The following is a 21118-nucleotide window of genomic DNA, read 5'->3' as shown; positions in this document are numbered from 1 at the left end:
AACAGACCTCTCTGCATCGAATCATATCTGTTATTAACCTCTGTCTCTCTTCCACAGCATGTCTTTATCCTGTCTCCCTTCTCTCACTCCAACCAATCACAGCAAATGGCCCCGCCCCTCCCTGAGCCTGGTTCTGCCAGAGGTTTCTTTCTGTTAAAAGGGAGTTTTTCCTTCCCACTGTCGCCAAAGTGCTTGTTCATAGGGGGTCATGTGATTGTTGGGTTTTTCTCTGTATCTATGAAGTGCCTTGAGGTGACTTTTGTTGTGATTTGGCGCTATATAAATAACATTGAATTGCATTGTTAGTATCTCAGACAAAATCTCGTCTGTGTTCTGAAGCTTATCTTTGTGTTCTGCAACCCTGGTTTCCACATCATTAAGCCGCGCATTGGCTTTATCCAACTCACCCCTTATTTCCACCAGTTGCGCTTTCGTGTCTTTTTGAAATTCTTTCACCTCTTTCCCAACGCCTCTCAGTTCTTTCAGTATCAGCGTCAAACTTGCTGGGTCAACCTCATCTTCTGTCCCAGAATCCTCGCGGCTAGGAGTGGGAGAGTGGCCTCGGCTAGCCCTATAGGGGCTAACGTTAGCCCCTTCTGTTAGCTGCACATTGCCATCTTCCACGTTTTCAAACGTTAACTTCTTAGCTATTTTGTTCTTTCTGGACATCATTTAAACCCCTTTTTCCTCTTTATGTGCACTTAGATAGTGTATTAATTTACTTGGGGCAGTTTTAATAAGTTTCAGTCGAGAGCTCTCGTACTAGGTGTCCATCCCCACGAGCGCCGGAACCGGAAGCCTTGAATAAAATGTTTAATTGGTTCATTTAAAAAAAACAAAATGTCAATTGATCTGACCTCAGAGTATTTAGTTTACAGTTTAAACTTTGTAGTCCAGCAGACAGAATCTTCACTCCTGAATCCTGCACATTTTTGATACTCAGGTCCAGCTCTGTCAGAGTAGAGGACTGAGAGCTGAGCATTGAGGACACAGCTTCACAGTTTTCCGCTAGAAGTTCACAGACGTTGAGTCTGAAAATGAAAACATGAACAAAGACTGATGTTAAAGTGTAATCAGGGTGCAATAACTAATCTTATATTTTAAGAATCCTTGTTGTTTTATGCTGAGCAGATGTGGTACGAAACAACAGTAAATTGATCAAGTTTACCTCTACTGTTTAAATTGCTGGATTTATTTTCTCAGTTAAAAACAAAACAAAACAAACAAACAAAAGAAAAAAGAATACAAATCGGTCAGACCTCAGAATATTCAGTTTGGCGTGTGGACTCTCCACTGCAGCAGACAGAAGCTTTACTGCTGAAGCCTTCAGGCTCTTGGTACTCAGGTCCAGCTCTCTCAGACTACAGGACTGGGAGCTGACCACTGACAACAAATCTGTACAGCCTTTCTCTGACAGGTTACAGCTGCTCAGCCTGAAAAAAATAACAAGAACAACAAAACAATAATATTTATTATCAAATAAAATCTCTTTATATGTTGAATCTAAGTAATCAAATGTGTACAAATGAGTACACTACAATGCACAATTAAATAAAAAAATGTTCAAGAATTTAAGTGTAACAGAAGAAAAATATTTCAAATTAAACACAATTATTCCAATGTATGTAAATGGAAACCAGTGAAGACCAGGTTGATTTAGTGACAGTAGTTCAGTGTCTGCTGGCACAGGCCTGTGAGTACTGCAGTATTACACTTACTACAGTACTGCTGGTCACTTTATTAATTCTAATATGTGTGATTACTGTAAATGTAGTTATAAATAATGTATCACATCCTGGACTCTCGTTTCATTTTCTGTCTAAAAGCTGCTTTGGCTCATTCCCCTTTAAAGCCCCGCTCTCCCTAACTTTATTTTGATTGGATGATTTCATAAAGCACGCTGAAAGGCAGTAGCCAGTTATCATGAGCTCCATCTCCTCAACCTTCTGGTTTAGAAATTATAAGAAACTGTATACCTCATAAAAACCCGTCTTGATCCATGCTCAATCATCCAGGTTAGTAAATCCCAAAAGTTGATTCTGTTCATCTGGACGTAGCGCTTTCAGTGGGAGAAACATTTCGTCACTCATCCAGGTGACTTCGTCAGTCTCAGCTGACTTCTGGTTTCCAACCCTATAAAAAGTACATTTGCATAATGACTGAAACCAGCCCACTGAAGGAACAATAAGGCTGGGAGGTCAGTTCCTTGACCATTAGGTTTGAGTCATTATGCAGATGTACTCTTTATAAGATTGGGGAAAGCTGCAGTCAGCTGAGCCTGAAGAAGTCATCTTGATGAGTGACAAAATGTTTCTCCCGCTGAGAGCGCTACGTCCAGATGAACAGAATCAAACTTTGGGGGCTCATAAAATCATGATTAGAAATCTTCTCAGATGTATTTTTACATTTTAGATCCACAGCAACAAAGTTCACAGCAGGATGTCTCTGTTCAGTAATTATTATGCCCATTACCTGCAAACTGTGAGGTACGCAGGTAATGTCAGGTAAACACTAGCTGTCTGAAACTGTTCCTGTTAAATGTGTGTATAAAGGAAATAAGCTGAAATACAGAGACTGGGTGGATCTGTGCTTTGACTTTGACACCAAAAATTTCTTCCTGTTAAAAGGGAGTTTTTCCTTCCCACTGTCGCCAAAGTGTTTGCTCATAGGGGGTCATATGATTGTTGGGTTTTTCTCTGTATCTATTACTGTACGATCTACTGTACAATATAAAGCGCATTGAGGTGACTGTTGTGATTTGGCGCTATATAAATAAAATTGAATTGAATTACATCCCATTTCAGGTACCTAGAACCTGAACCTTCTCTGGAAACCTGGGACGCTGGCGGGTTTCTCTTGCTTACCTATCTGCTCATCCTCTTTCTTTCTGCTCGCATGATGATTTCCTGGTTGAGTTTGTAAAGACTTTTGCTCAGGACCTTCTTGCTGTGCGGCAACAGTGCTAACCACCGCTGTATGTTTTTCAGTCATTAAATCAAACCATGAAAGATCAGCTTGCTTCTCGTGATGAACCTGTCTGTTTTCGATTCCACACCAGGGTCTGCCCACTGGAAAGTTCAGGGATAAGGGTGGAGGATACTCACACAAACATAAAAACCCAGATTGCAACTCCAACTCTCTGTTCTAGTTAACCAGACCTTTCAGGCTCTTGTTCAATTAGAACCTCATGGAGTCTGAGTTAGCGAGACAGTTAAACATCCCTCTATGCCCCCTTAATCCGCCCATTCCCACTAAGTCATTAAATAACCGAGTGTCCCCTCACATAACTCAGCGCACAGAGCCTGTCACCCCTGGCAATCACAAGAAAACACTTACCTTTTTTGCTTTTCATGCACCTCACAAACCACTCATACTCGGCTTTCCTTGGCTAGAATTACATAACCCCCACTTAGACTGGTCAGGTCAGAGGGTAATCAGTTAGAGTCTGTTCTGTCATTCAAATTGCCTTGTTTCTGCCCGTCCACCGGAACCTGTGGAACCATCAACCAACACTGAGACTGTTTTAGATCTCTCCTCTGTGCCCACCAAATGTCATGATCTTCAGGAAGTATTTAGCAAAAGTAAAGCGCTTTCACTGCCACCTCACAAACCACAGGACAGCACCATAGAACTACTCTCTGGCTCCACCCGGCCTTCTAGCTGGCTGTATAACCTGCTTAGACCTGAGTGTGCGGCTATGGAAAAGTACATTAAGGAATCCCTCGGTGCAGGCATAATCCAACGATTGTCATCTCAAGTTGGAACTTCTTTTTTGTGGGGAAAAAGGATGGCTCTCTCTGGCCATGCATTTACTTCAGGGGCCTCAGTGATATTACCATCAAGAATAAGTACCTATTACCTCATTAGCTCTGCTTTCAGGCCATTTCACAGTGCCACTGGGTTTACAAAACCCCACATCCGCAACGCTTACCACTTTTTCCAGATCAATCAGGGAGACAAGTGGAAGACCGTTTTAAACATGCCATTGGGGGACTACGAGTATTTGGTCATGCCGCCTGGGTTAACTAATGCTCCCGCAATGTTTCAAGATTAGTTAACGATGTCCTCCGGGAATTCCTTGACAGGTTCGTATTGGTGTATCTGGATGATATCCTCATTTTTCCCAAAACCTGCGAGGAACATCAGTCTCTTGTCCATGCTATTTTTCCAACGTTTGCTGGAGAATAAACCTTATGTCAAAGCAAAAAAGTGTGAATTCCATTCCTCATCAATAACTTTTTTCAGTTACATTTTGGCACGGGGGCAGGTGAAGACGGATCTGGCAAATGTGAAAGCTTTCACAGAGTGGCCTACCCCTTGTACCCATTGTAGATTCAAGAAGCATCTCCAATGGGTTTTGGGAATAGCAAATTTTTATAGACTGTTCATTTTCAACTATAGTCAGGTAGCTGCACCACTCAAGTCTCAGCATGCATCTGGTCCCCCAAAGCTGAAACTGCATTCACCAAACTTAAGTATCTGTTCACCACGGCACCTTTTTGGTTCACCCTGATCACAGTTATCATTGCAAAGGTGGACACATCAGAAATTGGAGAAGGGAGAGGTAAATGATGCCAAGTGAAAGAGAATGCTTTGGGGGGGGTCATGCTGCTGTCATGGTCTGTGTGAGCGGCTGTGGTTTCCCACTAGACTCTGGTTTCTGCCTTTGGGTGAAGCCTGGTCAGCCTGTCCATTGTCCACACCTGACAGTAATCTACTAGGCTGCATATAACATCAGCACTCCCAATAACTCTGCTAACCTCCTAATCCTCGGATCATCTACTCACCCTTGCAGTTCAGTCACGTTTTCCTGGATGCTGGTCTTCTTGATTCACTCACAGCCACATTAATGCCTTTCGTCTCTTAGACTTACTGGACCACTTTGCCTGGATTCAAAGCTAACAAGTACTCACCCAGACCTCACCACCTGCCTTCCCCAAGTTGCTTTCCGACTGCTGACAAGTAAATGGTAAATGGACTGATTCTTATATAGCGTTTTTCTACTCTCCCGGAGTACTCAAAGCGCTCTATACAACATGCCACATCCACCCAATCACACCCATTCTCACAAACACTTTATCTGAACTTAGTGCTTTCTAAGTACATTCACGCACATTCATACTCTGATGGATGCATCGGAGAGCAAGTTGGGGTTAGTATCTTGCCCAAGGATACTTGACATGCAGACTGGAGGAGCCAGGGATCGAACCACCAACCTTCTGATCAGTAGGTCAGATCAGACCAGCTTTACCTCCTGAGCTACAGAAACCCCAAATAAGACATTGAAGATAACCTCGTTCACTTACTGTAACCTCCACCAGTGATCTTTCTGATGCTGCTCTACCTCTGTTACAGTGACTCAGATTACCATCAACCAAGACCCATTTCCGGAAACCTACCACAGAGCCCACTTCATGCTCACAGCTTCAAGTGCTTGACTTCCACCATAGTTCACAGTTCATGTTAAAAAATTCCAAGTGTCAAGTTCCTGTGTGTAAATAAAGCCTTCACGTCTAGTAATATTCAGTTCCTTCACCTTTGTCTGTATTTGGGGTTCACCATGTTGTTCTGGCCACACCGAGGTAACAGATTTATATTTGAAAAACAGAGAGACATGGGGGATTGCAATAAAGATGAGACACAAACCAGACCTTAAAATAAGAACATCTGAAAACGATGTAGGTGCAGTCTGGAAGCTCAAGTATTTGCTTTAAATCATATTGGGAAAGAATTGCGGCAACAATGACGAAGGTGCTGGGGTATGAAGTACTGTGTGAGGCACGAGTAATGTATTTTGGAATATGGGAAAATGTAAAAAAGGAGGACTGGTATTTGTTTAAGATTATGTTGTTGTCAAGCAAAAAGGTGATAACAAAGAATTGGCTGAAAAGCGATCCTTTAAAACTGGAAGACTGGATGGACGTAATCGAGGACATATATACAATGGAAAAAATGACTTACACTCTGAGACTGAAATCTGACAAACACCGAAAACAGTGGACAAAATGGATAATTTATAAGTCTCAGTCAGCCTTATAGGGCGGGACCTCTCGTGGTTTTTTTTTTTTTTTTTTTTTTTTTGTTTTTTGTTTGTGTGTTTGTCGTTGTGTTATTATTATTATTGTCTTGTCCGTATGTAATATAAAGGAAAAAGTACAAAATAAAGAGTAAAAAAAAAAAAAAAAAAACAGAGCTAGACTCCTGGTTGTTGGAGACAAGTGAACAACTTGAGGATAATAAACCTGTCAGAGGGGCTGAAGGATCAGAGCTCATGTTCTTATAGGCTGGATCTGGATTGTGCTTTGATTCGAGTTGAAGACAAAAATATTTCAGAAATGCTGACATGTCCTGCTGGAGAGAAATATTTAAAGTATCATGACTATTTAATTTTTCTAAAGTGGTAGTATTCTTTGAACTGAGCACCTCTGATTTATTTCCCATGATTTTAAGAATGAAGCGATGAGTTCATGTTTACTTACAGAGCTTTGTTGGAGGCTTTGACCACTGGCAGCAGCCTCAGAAGAGCCTCCTCTGAAGCAGAGTATTTCTTCAGGTCAAACACATCCAGATCTTCTTCTGATGACAGTAAGATGAAGACCAGAGCTGACCACTGAGCAGGAGACAGTTTATCTGTGGAGAGACTTCCTGATCTCAGGGACTGTTGGATCTCCTCCACTAGAGAACGATCATTCAGTTCATTCAGACAGTGGAACAGATTGATGCTTTTCTCTGCAGACAGATTCTCACTGAGCTTCTTCTTGATGTACTGAACTGTTTCCTGATTGGTCTGTGAGCTACTTCCTGTCTGTGTCAGCAGACCTCGTAGGAGAGCCTGATTGGTCTGCAGTGAAAGACCCAGGAGGAAGCGGAGGAACAAGTCCAGGTGTCCATTTGGACTCTGTAAGGCCTTGTTCACAGCACTCTGGTAGAAGTGTTTCTCTGCAGATTCTCCTGTTTCAGACTTCTGGGAGGTTGTTTGTTGTTGTTCCAGCAGATTGAGTCCAGAGTTGATGAAGGTCAGATGGACATGAAGAGCAGCCAGAAACTCCTGAACACTCAGATGGATGAAGCAGAACACCTTGTCCTGGTACAGTCCTCTCTCCTCTTTAAAGATCTGTGTGAACACTCCTGAGTACACTGAGGCTGCTGTGATATCGATGCCACACTCTGTCAGGTCTGATTCATAGAAGATCAGGTTTCCTTTCTGCAGCTGATCAAAAGCCAGTTTTCCCAGAGACTCCATCATCTTCCTGCTCTCTGAACTCCAGTGTGGATCTGTTGCACGTCCTCTATTATACTTGACCTTCTTCACTTTGGCCTGAACCACCAGGAAGTGGATGTACATCTCAGTCAGGGTGTTGGGCAGCTGTCCTCCCTCTCTGGTTTCCAGCACATCCGCCAGAACTGTAGCAGTGATCCAGCAGAAGACTGGGATGTGACACATGATGTGGAGGCTTCGAGCTTTCTTGATGTGGGAGATGATCCTGCTGGCCTGCTCCTCATCTCTGAATCGGTTCCTGAAGTACTCCTCCTTCTGTGGGTCAGTGAACCCCCTGACCTCTGTCACCCTGTGAACATACTCAGGGGGGATCTGGTCTGCTGCTGCAGGTCGTGTGGTTATCCAGACGTGAGCATAGGGAAGAAGCGTCCCCCTGATCAGGCTTGTGAGAAGTACATCAACTGTGGTGGGCATCGTAACATCAGTCACAGTTTTGTGGAAGTCCAGAGGAAGTCGACACTCATCCAGACCATCAAAGATGAACACAACCTGGAAGTCTTCAAAGCTGCAGATTCCTGCTTCTTTGGTTTCAGTAAAGAAGCGATGAACAAGTCCCACCAAGCTGAACTTTTCCTCTTTCAGCACATTCAGCTCTCTGAAAGTGAATGGAAATATGAACTGGATGTCCTGGTTGGCTTTGTCTTCAGCCCAGTCCAGGCTGTATTTCTGTGTTAAGACCGTTTTCCCAATGCCAGCCACTCCCTTTGTCAGCACTGTTCTGATCAGGTCCTGTCTTTTGGGTGAGTCTTTAAAGATGTCTTCTTGTCTGATGGTTGTTTCTGGTCTGTGTGGTTTCCTGGATGCTGTTTCAATCTGTCTGACCTCATGTTCATCATTGACCTCTGCAGTCCCTCCCTCTGTGATGTAGAGCTCTGTGTAGATCTGATTCAGAAGGGTTGGGTTTCCTGCTTTAGCGATGCCCTCAAACACACACTGGAACTTCTTCTTCAAGACAGACTTAAGTTTAGGCTGACACTTCTGAAGAGCATCTGAATCAAAAAAAGGAAAAAAAGAAGGAAAAATACAAATCTGGTCTGAAGGAGCTATGTGATGTACTTTGGCCTTTATTTAACCTATCAAGTTTTTAATATACTCATTCTACCAGAAATCAAAAAGGGGCTTCAGGAATTCCTAAATGTATTTCCTGAAAAAAGCCACGTTAAATGTTTTGAACCTACACATCTGCATTGCTTTGCAGCTTTTCATATGTACCTGATGCCAACATGTGCAGGCTAAACAGGTTTCTGCTTTCTGTGCCTCTTCTCCAAACTTTGTAACCAAAAATAACAACATTGAAGTGTCATAACGTTCCCCACTGCTATGTTATTTAAAGAAGCATCTGAGAGAGATTCAGTAATTCACATTTAATTCTTCTCGTAATTTACAATGGCAAAAGATAATGTAAACCCTTTCTGGCCACAATTTGCTTTATTATATGTAAATGTGGCATTTTTTTCATTAAACATTTAAGTCAAATGACCGATGCTTAAAGAGTGTCCTCTTGTTAGAGAAACACTCTGACTTTTCTTTTTTAAGGCAATCAGTTTGCATGGTTTTTAAAAGTAAAGAACACTTGTGTTTAATTAAATACAGCTCACATTAGATCTAAGTAGTTTCACAGGTTTATGACGATCATCAAAATTCCTCCATGTAGTTTAGAAAATACATTTGCAGGCATGTAACAAATCCAAACATTCGTCGTAGAATGACGTTCTTGCCCTCTCCTTTTTCTTACAATGAATTCTGAGGTTTCACTTTCACATCTCAACAAACTGCAAGGTGACCATTTTTATTCATGGTATCTGATGCATGACCTCACCTTGTTGAGCAGATGGATCAGAGTTCAAACGCAGCTGAGAGAAAAGAAAAGGATCTTTGATCTGAAGATGCTTGATTGTTATCTTGCATGCTTTGTCTCCTTTTTTCCTCACTGTGTCGATCAAGCTGCGTGCCTTGTCTGCTCTGAGTGGGTTCCCCTCCAGTATCGATTCTTCCTCCAACTTATTTAAGATACCATCACTTACAAGGGCCTCAAGGAGCAGTTTAAGGATTTCTATTGTTACCCTCCAGACAAAGGCTGACCGTACCCTGGCAAGCTCCTCCTCTACAGGAAGAAGAAAGAGACATAAACATGCTTCTCAGTCGAAATCATGTGAAAAATACAGTGGAACCCCGACTTACGAATACCCCATTTAACAAAAAATTCAAGTTACGAAGGCAATGAACGGCAATATTTCTGCCCATGGTACGGCAAAATGCCGGTGTAACGAAATCCGCTGGCTCTGATTGGCTGAGCCTACAATGCCCACAAGGCCTTCGAATCATGTGACAACCCCTTGGCTTCCGTACTCGTGCTTCGCTGTTCCACTTGAACGACATATTGTTGTTCTAGTTAGCAATTAGCCTATCGTTCAGCATCACCTCACTCAAAAGGTGCAATGGCTGTTTCGACTTAAGAAAATTTTCGACTTACGAAAGACCCTCGGGAACGGATTAATTTCGTAAGTCGGGGTTCCACTGTATTTTAACTTTGTTCAATTAACACTTCAACATCTCATCAACAAATACTAAATTTTAGGGTGTGTAGGGTTAAAATGATGCCAGCTTAAAATGAAACTGAAGAAAAAATTGAAACTGAAAAATAATGAAAAATATGAAAAACAAAATCTTGTCATTCATATCCTGCATTCCAGATTAAGTTTAAAATAAGAACGAGTGCAAGTACGAACGTGAGAATTATGTATATTGTAATAGGTATATTGTACCTAAATGATAGTATATTGTACAAACATGAAAAGTATATTGTTAGAACAATATATATCTAATATTGTTAGAACAATAGTATACTATAATAATAAACTTTTCACGTTATAATGTGACATAGCTCTATTTTTCTTTTGCCTGGGTGGCGGCTCTACGCTTCCGTACTACGCTTCTGTATCCAACACTTTTCATTGTGGCCTCACAAAATTATAATGACTACAACAACCATGAAAAGAGTTGGATGGACATTGCTACTCAATCACAGCTGCCTGGTCAATGTTTTTCATTAGTAATTTAGCAAAGTTGATGGTGTGTGTGTCTGTAAGACAGAGAGAGGGAGAGCGAGGGACAGATTTTGTATGATAAGCTTCATGTTATGAAGGCACAGTTTGAGCACTCAGGTCGTATCAGAGCATCAGGCCATATAGTGTGAGACCCTGCATCGTGACCTATGAACTTCTAACCTCTGCGATTTAATTGTACAGTTTGAGCAGGAGCTGAATAACGCGACTGAAAAAAAAAATCGCACAGTGTTTGCCCAGCTTAATGCAGACTGTTTAAACTAAACAAGCTGCTGTTTCACATAATAAACCCTGTCAGCTGCAGTATTGTCTTCTGTTTTAACAGTTAAAGCAGTAGAGACGAGCTGTTTGCATGTGCGTGGAACTCTAGCGTCATTAACCATGCTAGCTGTTAGCTTATAGCTCACGCTAGCTAACCAGCGAGCAGTTAAAAGGACAGCTGAAGCTGCACAAAATACCCACAAACTTATCTCACTACAATGTAGCGCCGAAAATATGACTCGCAGCTCGAGCTCAACACATAAGACTGACATCCAGCTAACCACAGCTAAAGGATATTTAGAGAAAACTTAGGTTTCCTCAGGTTACATGAACTGAGTTGTTTGACGCTGAAAAGTTGGTTTGTTTTGGCTCTCACTGAAGACATAGCTGCTCTTTTGTGCTGCTTTTAAGCAAAACATTCTTTGTATGTGAGGAAAATGCTGTTCATCCCCATCAGCTCTAGCGTAGACAACCGGCTCTGCCATGTTTTCATGTGTTTCTTCTTTCCGTGTGTCCGCTACTTTGATACGCTTGGGCAGCCCGCCACTGGATTTTATAAAAATATTCTGCAGTACATCAAAAACGAAACAAAAAAACAAAAAAACCCCAAAAAAAACCAAAAAAAAAAGAAAAAAAAACCATTAATCAACATATGAACATTACCTCTGACGTTACAGCGGTTTTATTAGAGACACGGCTAAGCATTTTGCATTTTGAATAATTTTAAAAAGTTTAAATTTGCTCAGTATTGAACGGCAGAAATGAGGTTTTCTTTTCGGAAGAATGCAAAAGGGAAAAAAACAGCGGCCGACAGAGCTGTAAGCAACAGTAGACTTGTGCGTAACAAGTAAGCGAATAATGAAGAAAGGGAAACTGTTCTTGAAGTACAGAGAGAGAGAGAGAGAGAGAGAGAGAGAGAGCTGTGCATCGTGGTCGAAGCAAAACAGTAAAAGTCAGAGTGAATTCATGACGATGTTTATGTGAAGCGTAGTTTGGATCTTCATTTGCTGCTGGTTCGGTCAATATTGTTTGGAGAGACATCAAACTAACAGCTTTAGAATCGGCGCATAAAGGGCGTGAACACAAAGCGCAGACCCAACCGTGAGAAAGGCGACATCTAACGGTGTGTTCACACCGAACGCGATGGACGCGAATAGAGCGTCAGGTTTACATGTAAAGTCAATGGAAAGGCGCGATGACGCGCGATTGCGGGTCCCGCGAAAATTCGGAAGCAGATTTGCGTCGCGAAAACGCCAAAACGCGTGAAACGCGCGTCAGTGTAGCGCGTCTGGCGCGTCTGGCGCGTTTGATGCGCGAATAAAACCACGCGCGTGAGTTTTTGTGTTGCATTTTGTGCATACGCGCGTTTCGCGTCTACTGCTCGAGTTGGAAAAAGCTGAACTCCAGCGTCAAATCGCGCCGCGACAACCAATCAGGAGCCTGGTGACGTGGCTGTGACCTAGGTCAAAGGGGCAGATCCAGCCAAATCCCTTCATACTTCAATGGAGGGAAGGCTAATCAATGCGGTAGCAAACAACTCGGAGCTGTACGACACCAGCTGCTTTCTGTACCGAGACAGGAATAAAAAGGACCGAGCTTGGAGGAAGATATGTGAAGAGATCGGGCAACCTGGTAAGTTCATTCATTTCTCTTTTGAAAGTTTTCACTGACCCGGGGAAGCCGCACAAAAGCTAGCAAGCCACCGCTCATTCGGAAATAGACACCTGCACCGCGAGGGAAAAAGGTGCACGAAAGTGGCGGGCAGATGAAGACAAACCGCGGCATAATAATACTTTTACGTTTTGCAATCTACGAAGGTTTGCACTTTGAGAATCAATTGTGAGAACTGTGACCAATGTTCATGTGTGTGGGGAAAACAGTGTATAAAGTGCGTGACCAGGGGCTAGTTATTCTGAGAACCCCTGCTGCAATAAATGAGGGACCACTGTCTACTCTACGATTATTATATTCAACCTGTTAACATTTAATACTGTATTGATAGAACCAACTGATTCTGCAGCAGAGCATCCCCTGTTGCTTCTCCTGGCTCCCCAGTCCCTGAGCTCCTGCTGCTGCACCCACAGATATGTACAGCAAGCACTGATACCTTTTTAGTCGGTGGGATTGCCTTGTGATCACGTTTACTAAATATCTAAAACCAATCTGATTATATCCTGTTTTTGTTTTTTTCAATGTTGAAATTAAAATCTAGTAGCAGCCTTCTCATTTCTTTGTGTTTTGTGCTGTTTTACAGGCCCACAGGGGAGGACGGCTCCGAGGCAGATGAGGGACGGGTCCCAGGACGGTCCATCGGCGGTGGAGCTGGCCACCCTGGTGTCCCTGAAGAGTCCACACCAGTCTCCAATGGAGCAGTTCCTCCTCAGCCTTGTTCCTGCTCTGGAGAGCAGCTGGTCCTTTTTATTCCTGTCTCTCTGTAAATTCTTATATTTTATATATTTATGTTTAATGTTTTTCTGTTTGAGAATTTTAATATTATTTCAAATAAATTTTTATAATGACTAATGTCTCAGTTCTACTACACAGCAAATGTTGGCACACGACTTGACACATGTAGAATTTATTTCATATTATACTAATGACAAAATATACTAATACAGTGGGATGCAAAAGTTTGGGCAACCTTGTTAATAGACATCATTTTCCTGTATAAATCGTTGGTTGTTACAATAAAAAATGTCAGTTAAATATCATACAGGAGACACACACAGTGATATTTGAGAAGTGAAAAGAAGTTTACTGGATTTACAGAAAGTGTGCAATAATTGTTTAAACAAAATCAAGCAGGTGCATAAATTTGGGCACCACAAAAAAGAAATGAAATAAATATTTAGTGTATATCAATGTGTGTGTCTCCTATATGATATATGGGGTGCCTTTGTCTGGACGTGCTTCCCATCCAGAGCTGCACAGCAGAGAGGAAAGTTCCAGCGCTCCTGGAATCCCTCTGTGATGGAGCGCCAGTCTCCAGGTGAAGGCACAGCCATGAAGTCGTCCACTAGACAGTCCCAGTTGGCCGTCGCTACCTGGGGGATGATCTGGCTCACCGTGGACACACCGACTCTGTAACTGAACGCGATGGTCCTGAAGGAGTCCCCGGTGACAAGGAACCTGGACAAAATTGTTCAAAATCAGTATTATGTGTGCTGCAGTTACAAAATACATTATTCAAATTCCAAAATACTTTTGTGATGTCAGATATAAATCACAAAACTTAAATCTTACATAAAACATTTTGTAATTATAAGGATAATTACAAAATGTATATTAGATAATATCTAAAACAGTTGTGTTTTATTTTAACTTTAACATATCATAATTTGATTGGTAGCAACTTTCACAACTACAGTGAGCCAATCACTCATAATTCCTAAACATGTCAATCAGGTAGGAATGAAGTAAGACATTAATAGAAATAAAGAGTTGTGTGTTGACATGTAGCCCTTTCCTTGCTTAAATCATTAATATTTTTGAAAAATTAATCTGTGATAAGACAGCTTATCAAGATAGAACCATGTAACTAGAGATGAACCAAACTGTTCACAGTTTTATCTAACTCTGTTTTAATAAAGGCTGTGACCCCTGCTATAGAGTCTGACAGCTGCAGGGATTATATACAAATATTCAACTATCCCAGAATCAAACCAGGTCTAAATAAAAAGGAGTGAGTATCACTACAAAGGTTAACTCAGTGGTCCTAATGCTACAGTTTGATATCAGCAAACACCGAGCGCATACATTGATGTGACACCACAGCCATGCTATCATGCAAACACTGATAACAGCATAAATCGAATTAAATCGGGACTTGATGAGAGCTTCTGAGTATCACTAGAAATATTATAAACAGTCTCCATACCACAGTTTTCTTTCAGTAAACACCGGCAGCATTCACTGTTAGCATAGCACATCCATGTTAGCAGTGTATAAATGGATGGTTTAGCATATATTAGCACAGGTATCAAGATGGCGGCGCGCACAGACGCAGCGGCTCACTGCTCATCACGTTCGGTGTTTTGTTTTTTACTTTCTCTACGTGTATCTGTGTGGATGTGTGTGCTTTTTATCATTATACATCGAGTAGAGTCCACCTACAGTCGTCAGGACCTTTTGAGTTTGGGATTACGCTGTGCAAGGAGCATTACATCGGACTACCACCACTTTCACAGCATTCCGGAGGACATAATAAGAGCTCCAGGGTCTCCGTGGTTGGTTCTTCCCAGCGGCAAGACAAAGAGGAAACGTAAACAAAGGAGGCAAAAGCGTGGCTGCAGGGCGGGTCCACTAGCTCGGCTAAAGAAACAGCCATTTAAGCCACCGCTTCAGAGTATTTTCCTCTCCAACGTCAGGTCCATAACCAACAAAATCGACGAACTGAGATTACAAATTGCAGTCAATAAGTGTGTACGGGACAGCAGCATAATATTACTCACAGAGACTTGGCTGCAGCCATCAATTCCGGACTCGGCTATTGAGCTAGCAGGCCGCACGGTTCACCGTCACGACAGGAACGGCCACTCCGGTAAGATCAAAGGAGGGGGTTTATGCATCTACACCAATGACAGCTGGTGCAAAAACACAAAGACTGTAGACAGCCACTGTTCCCCGGATTTGGAATACTTGACTGTGAAGTGCAGACCCGTCTACATACCTGTCATGGTAACGGCCGTGTATGTACCACCCGATGCTAATGCTAACTCTGCCATGGAGGAGCTGCACAAGACAATAAGCAACCAGCAGAACTCCCATCCAAACGCAGTGCACATTATAGCTGGGGACTTCAACCATGCTGATTTAAGGTCAGTATTCCCCAGATTTGAACAGCATATTAAATGTGCAACGAGGGGGAAAAACACATTGGACAAAGCCTACAGCAACATCCAAAAAGGCTACAGAGCAACCCCTCTACCACATCTAGGTTTGTCAGACCACATGTCCATGCTGTTGATCCCTGCATACACTCCCATTAGGAGAAGAGCCCCCCCCCCAGTCACAAAAACTGTGAAAACCTGGCCAGAAGGTGCATCACATCAGCTGCAGGACTGTTTTGAAAACACGGACTGGAGCGTGTTCGAACATCAGGACCTTGAAGAGCACACAACATCAGTGCTCTCATATATTAACTTCTGTGTCAACAGTGTCACTGTGGACAAACGTCTCCGGGTGTATTCCAACCAGAAACCCTGGATGACTAAAGAGGTCCAGGTCCTGCTGAAGCAACGTGACGCCGCTTTTAGATCCGGTGATGGTATGCAGTACAGTGCAGCCAGATCTCAGTTGAAAAGAGGCATCAGAGAGGCCAAGGCAGCGTACAAGAGAAGGATCGAAGACCACTTCACCACCAACAACTCACGACAGGTATGGCAGGGAGTTCAGCACTTAACCAACTACAAACCTGGCAATACCCCGTTGACTGAGGGTAACGCGGAGCTTGCAGAGGAGCTGAACCACTTCTTCGCACGCTTTGAGGTGAAGGGACCAGAGGCAGCAGCAGCAAAAACATCGGACAGCAGCAGCCCAAGCCTCATAGTGCAGGAATATGAGGTGAGGCGCACACTGAGGGCAGTGAACCCCAGGAAGGCCACCGGACCAGATGGGGTAACCGCAAAGGTCCTAAAAGAGTGTGCAGACCAGCTGGCTGGGGTCTTCACTAAGATCTTCAACACTTCACTGTCCCAGTCCTGCATCCCGCCGTGCCTAAAGTCAGCCACAATTGTCCCACTGCCAAAGCGTACTAACATTAGCAGCCTCAACGACTACCGACCAGTTGCTCTAACACCTGTTATAATGAAGTGCTTTGAGAAACTGGTCCGACGTCACATCATGTCCTGCCTGCCACCCACACTCGACCCGCTCCAGTTTGCATACAGAGCTAACAGATCAACTGAAGATGCCATTGCTACAACGCTCCACACCACCATCTCTCACCTGGAAGTGCAGGGCCGTTACGCCAGGCTGCTCTTTGTTGACTTTAGCTCTGCTTTCAATACGATACTCCCGGACAGACTAATAGATAAACTGCTGGAAATTGGACTTCCTTCCACCACCTGCCGCTGGATCAGAGACTTCCTCTCAGACCGTGTACAGAGAGTTAGAGTGGGGCCTCATCTTTCCTCAACCCTCAGCCTCAACACCGGCTCTCCACAAGGCTGTGTACTGAGTCCCCTACTGTACACTCTGTACACACATGACTGTGTTAGTTCCCACCCAGACAACACAGTCATCAAGTTTGCAGATGATACCACTGTGGTGGGGCTCATCTCAGGGGGAGATGAGACTGCATACAGAGCTGAAGTTCAGAGGCTGTCAGATTGGTGTGCAGACAACAACCTGGACCTCAATACCACCAAAACAAAAGAACTGGTAGTTGACTTCAGAAGGAGGAAGTCCAAGCTGCAGCCTGTCAGCATCAACGGGGAGTGCGTGGAAAGGGTCTCCAGTTTCAAGTTTCTGGGTGTGCACATAGACACAGACCTCCAATGGAGCTCTAACACCTCTGCGGTCTTAAAGAAGGCCCAACAGCGTCTCCACTTTCTGAGAATCCTCAGAAAAATGGACCTGAAGAAGGAGCTGCTGACCGTCTTCTACCGCTGCTCCATTGAAAGTGTGCTGACATATTGCATCGGTGTGTGGTTCTCCAGCTGCACCACAGCACACAGAAAGGCACTCCAGAGGGTCATCAACATGGCCCAAAAAATCATTGGACATCCTCTTCCCTCCCTGAAGGACCTGTACAGCACTCGCTGTCTCAAGAGGGCACGCAGCATCCTACGGGACTGCACACACCCAGGACACCGGGTGTTTAAGCTGCTGCCGTCTGGCAGGAGGTTCAGGCTGCTGAGGTCCCGAACAAATAGACTCAAGGACAGCTTTTACAACAGGGCAATAGCCCTGATCAATGTAAATAGCTGACCTGACTGGATACCTCCCTGGACTTTTTAGGGGGAGGTAACAATGTTTAAAACGATAACAATAATATTTATATTTATAACAAGGTGCAATAATAATTAATGTGCAATAATAACAGTGTGCAATACACATACACTTATTCTTCTTTTTTATACTAAGTTAATATACTGTGTTGTGTTGTTTGTTACGTTGTGATGTGTCATATCGTGTCGTGTTGTGTTATATGTAGTGCCGACGTAGGACAGTTTTTCCAATTTCATTGTACTACTGTACTATGTATGACTGTGCAATGACAATAAAGAGTTATCTTATCTTATCTTATCTTATCTTAAAGGACTACCGTATTAAACACTTTTACTAACCTCAGGCAGACGGACAGGCGCTCTGCAGGTGGGATTGAGCGTCTGTAGTTGGTGTCTAGGCGGGCGATGCTGGGACCGACGAGGGAAAGCAGGTCCTCAAACTGGCCGACGGTGATAGCGCTGGAATCGGCCGTCATCCAGGCGCAGCTCCTGGAGCAAATGGTGAAACTCACCAAACTGCTCACGCCTCTGGAGGACCTGATGGTCCCAGGTACGGCGAGGACGTCTTTTACGCTGCTGCTCTGCTCTCCACAGTACATAGAGAAGGGAGAGTCTCTCTTCAAGCGCTAGCTCGACAACTGCCATCTTGCAAAGATGTCTGGCACAACTTCCTCCCACATTCCTCCCACATTTCCGCTTCACGCGCGTCAAAATATCATATTTTGACGCGCGATGGATTTTTCTTGGACACGCGTTGAGACGCGAATGTGCACGCGTCAAATTAGGGGCGTTTGGGGCGTTTTATTCGCGTCCATCGCGTTCGGTGTGAACACACCGTAACTGATTCTGATCCGCGGGTCGCACTGTGTGTTTAAGTCTATGTGCAGAATCCGTGTACCTGCTCTCATTTACTGTCTTAGCTGTTTGGTGGTTCTTGAAATTTTGTGAGATGTCACCAGAGATTCTGGCATTTCGGGCAAAATAAATTTATATTAAAAAAATCGATTCAGGATTTTAATGAATCAATTTTACGTTATCCAAGCCAGAATCGATTTTAATCGATGAATCGATTATAAGAACCCACCCCTAGCAGCATGTTATCTAATGTGTTAAACTAATTATTTTTAACAAGTAACGAGTCGAATTTTGGAAATGTAGCAGAGTAAAAGTGCCGTTTCTTCTTCACAAATGTACTCAAGTAAAAGTAAAAAGTATCGTGCAAAAAGGGTACTTTAAAAGTACATTTTTTTTCCAAAAACTTACTCAAGTAAATATAACGGAGTAAATGTAACTCGTTACTACCCACCTCTGCAGACGGGCAAGTATACAGGTATACTATGAACAAATATACATATATAAAGATGAAGCACTGTGAGGTAAACAGATCTACAGAGTGCTATGAAAATATCTACAGTAGTGGAAGCGTAGCTCTCTGAACAGACTATAACAGTGTAGGCACTATAACAGAGACTACACCATGTCAGTGTCCTAAAACTACAGCAGTAACCAACGTGGTGAATGTTGATAATGAAAGGATCATGGTCACTGGGAGGAGGAGTGTAGAAGGGTTAGGTGAGTGTGGATGGAAAGGCTCAGCGGGGACTGAGTTCAGTAGGGTGACAGCTGTGGGGAAGAAGCTGTTCCTAAACCTGCTGGTTTTAGTCTGAAGGCTCCTGTAGCGCCTCCTGGAGGGGAGGAGGAGCTGGAAGAGTTTATTGGCAGTATGAGAGGAGTCTGAGAATGATGCATACTCGGCGTAGAAATCTCTTTTTGAGCGTTGCGTGATGGAGAACTTTGCTTTGTGTAATGTTATAAATACTTGGATAATCCTCAGAGTCTCTGGACTTTTACTTAGAGATATTATATTCAGTCCTGTGGATAGTTATATATTTAAAAATATATTATCCTCTCTGGTTACTCTGGTATGAATGACTCTGAATCACTTTATGGTAAATAACACACTATTTGCAAATTTGCAAACTGTGAAAGAATTCCAGATGACAAGTCTGTAGTTCGACATACAAGTGACGACCTTTGACCTTCATCAGTTTTTATTTAATTGTGTCAGAGAAACTCAAACGTGCTCTTCATGCAGCTGAGTACATTCAGTGTTTAAAACGGAAGCTGTGCAGGTCTGAGATCAGCAGCTTTGTGAAACACCAAGCTGAGGTCCTGTTAATGCTGATATATAGTGACACAGTTACATTTCAATTTAATTCAATTTTATTCATATAGCGCCAAATCACAACAACAGTCACCTGAAGGTGCTTTATATTGTACAGTAGATCGTACAATAACAGATACAGAGAAAAACCCAACATTCATATGATACATGGGTGATTAATCCTTTTGACTTTGTTTTTATCCATAAAACAGCTGCAGCTTTCACTACAGCACATGTGGTGCTTTAACCTTTGTACTGTTTGCATCAGTTCATTCTGCAGTTAACATGTGAACATGTTGGATGATCTGTCTGCTGTCACTGGGTGGTGCTGAGGTCTGAATCAGCTCCTGTAATCACAAAGCGAACAGAACCATCACAAACTGAAATATAAAGTTTATCTCAAATCTGAAATAGAGCTGATCCTTCTGTCCTCACACACCCAGGATCTGAAGTTCTTCTCTTACATTTCTTTAGTTCTTCAGCTCTGCTCACATACGAGCTGTTTATTTCTTAAAGCCGTATATACCAACAGATTTTCCAATATAATGTTAACCTTTGAGTTGTTGGTGCTTTGTGAATGTGAATCTGCATACATGAGCAGACGGAGCAGGTTTCAGTCCTGGTTCAGTCTGCTGCTGCACCGTGGTCACCAACATACAGAGGTATCATAACAAATATTAATGCTTTTTTCCCTCTCAAAGGATGTAAGCTGTACTGCACATGTAACTTTGTGAACTTACCTCAATAAGAATGATTCAGACTGTTTTATTTAACCTGAATATTTGAAACAAACTTAGTAAAAACAATACACAGAGTCAGTGCTAAAAATGTAATCCGAGGAAAAATGAAACACACATTTTAACTTAAGCTGCCAAGCAGAAGTATTTGGTTTGAGTACATAAATATTAGGCTTTGCTATTTAATCTGTAATTGATGATTAATGAGGGGTTACTGAAGTGCAAGCCTTTTTTAAAATATGTGTTAATATCCTTACAGATGTGGCAAAAGAGTGAAAACATGCTGCTGTTTGCACATATTGAATAATCAGCTCTGCACAGGAGCTGCAGCAGAGTGCAGCCTGTTGCTCTTACAGTGTAATACTCATAATAAAAGTACAGTAACTGTGGTTAGTTACTGACTGAGCAGCCCGGTGCGTTTCTGCTCATTTCATTCACCTGCACGGGTTAGCTAAACAAACTTTACAAAACAAGTTTTGCCGATAGCCGAGTGCCCATCTTAGCTAGCTAGCTAAGGATGTTAGCTACAGATTAGCTTACAAACACCTTTCACTTACCAAAAATATTGTGGCGGCTCTCAGGTCCTTCTGTCAGGCAGACACTGAAGAACACCTGAGTCTGTCAGTTTGAAACAGTCGGTAAACGCTGGACCTCCTCTCAGC

General features: G+C 42.9%; 2 protein-coding genes and 1 long non-coding RNA gene across 6 annotated transcripts in view; 1 reads left to right on the top strand and 2 right to left on the bottom strand.

The window, feature by feature from the left end:
* The window catches only part of LOC146679702 (protein NLRC3-like), a 230715-nt gene that overhangs the window by 21972 nt on the left and 187625 nt on the right, over positions 1-21118 (bottom strand). For all 4 annotated transcript variants that reach the window (XM_085450121.1, XM_085450124.1, XM_085450123.1 and 1 more), the window contains exons 4-7: positions 9099-9383; positions 6480-8268; positions 1260-1433; positions 858-1031 (exon numbers count right to left, since the gene is read on the bottom strand). In XM_085450121.1, the coding sequence (XP_085306247.1) occupies positions 858-1031; positions 1260-1433; positions 6480-8268; positions 9099-9383 (2422 nt within the window). The remainder of the gene's footprint in view (positions 1-857; positions 1032-1259; positions 1434-6479; positions 8269-9098; positions 9384-21118) is intronic.
* LOC146679709 (uncharacterized) lies at positions 11902-13124 on the top strand. The gene is made up of 2 exons (XR_014918512.1): positions 11902-12237; positions 12608-13124. It is a non-coding gene; the product is annotated as an uncharacterized LOC146679709 (long non-coding RNA).
* LOC146679708 (uncharacterized) lies at positions 13168-18557 on the bottom strand. The gene is made up of 2 exons (XM_085450160.1): positions 17895-18557; positions 13168-13734 (listed from the first exon to the last, which is right to left on the bottom strand). The coding sequence occupies exons 1-2, from the start codon at positions 18152-18154 to the stop codon at positions 13464-13466; spliced, it is 531 nt and encodes a 176-aa protein (XP_085306286.1). The 5' UTR covers positions 18155-18557; the 3' UTR covers positions 13168-13463.

The sequence above is a fragment of the Copadichromis virginalis genome, unplaced genomic scaffold, assembly GCF_057382275.1.
Source record: "Copadichromis virginalis isolate Kocher_CV1m ecotype Utaka unplaced genomic scaffold, C_Virginalis_male_GT1.1 unmapped_scaffold_1, whole genome shotgun sequence".
In the NCBI taxonomy this organism is placed as follows: domain Eukaryota; kingdom Metazoa; phylum Chordata; class Actinopteri; order Cichliformes; family Cichlidae; genus Copadichromis; species Copadichromis virginalis.
The sequence above is the reverse complement of the archived record's forward strand: the minus strand, read 5'-3'. Positions and strand labels throughout refer to the sequence as shown.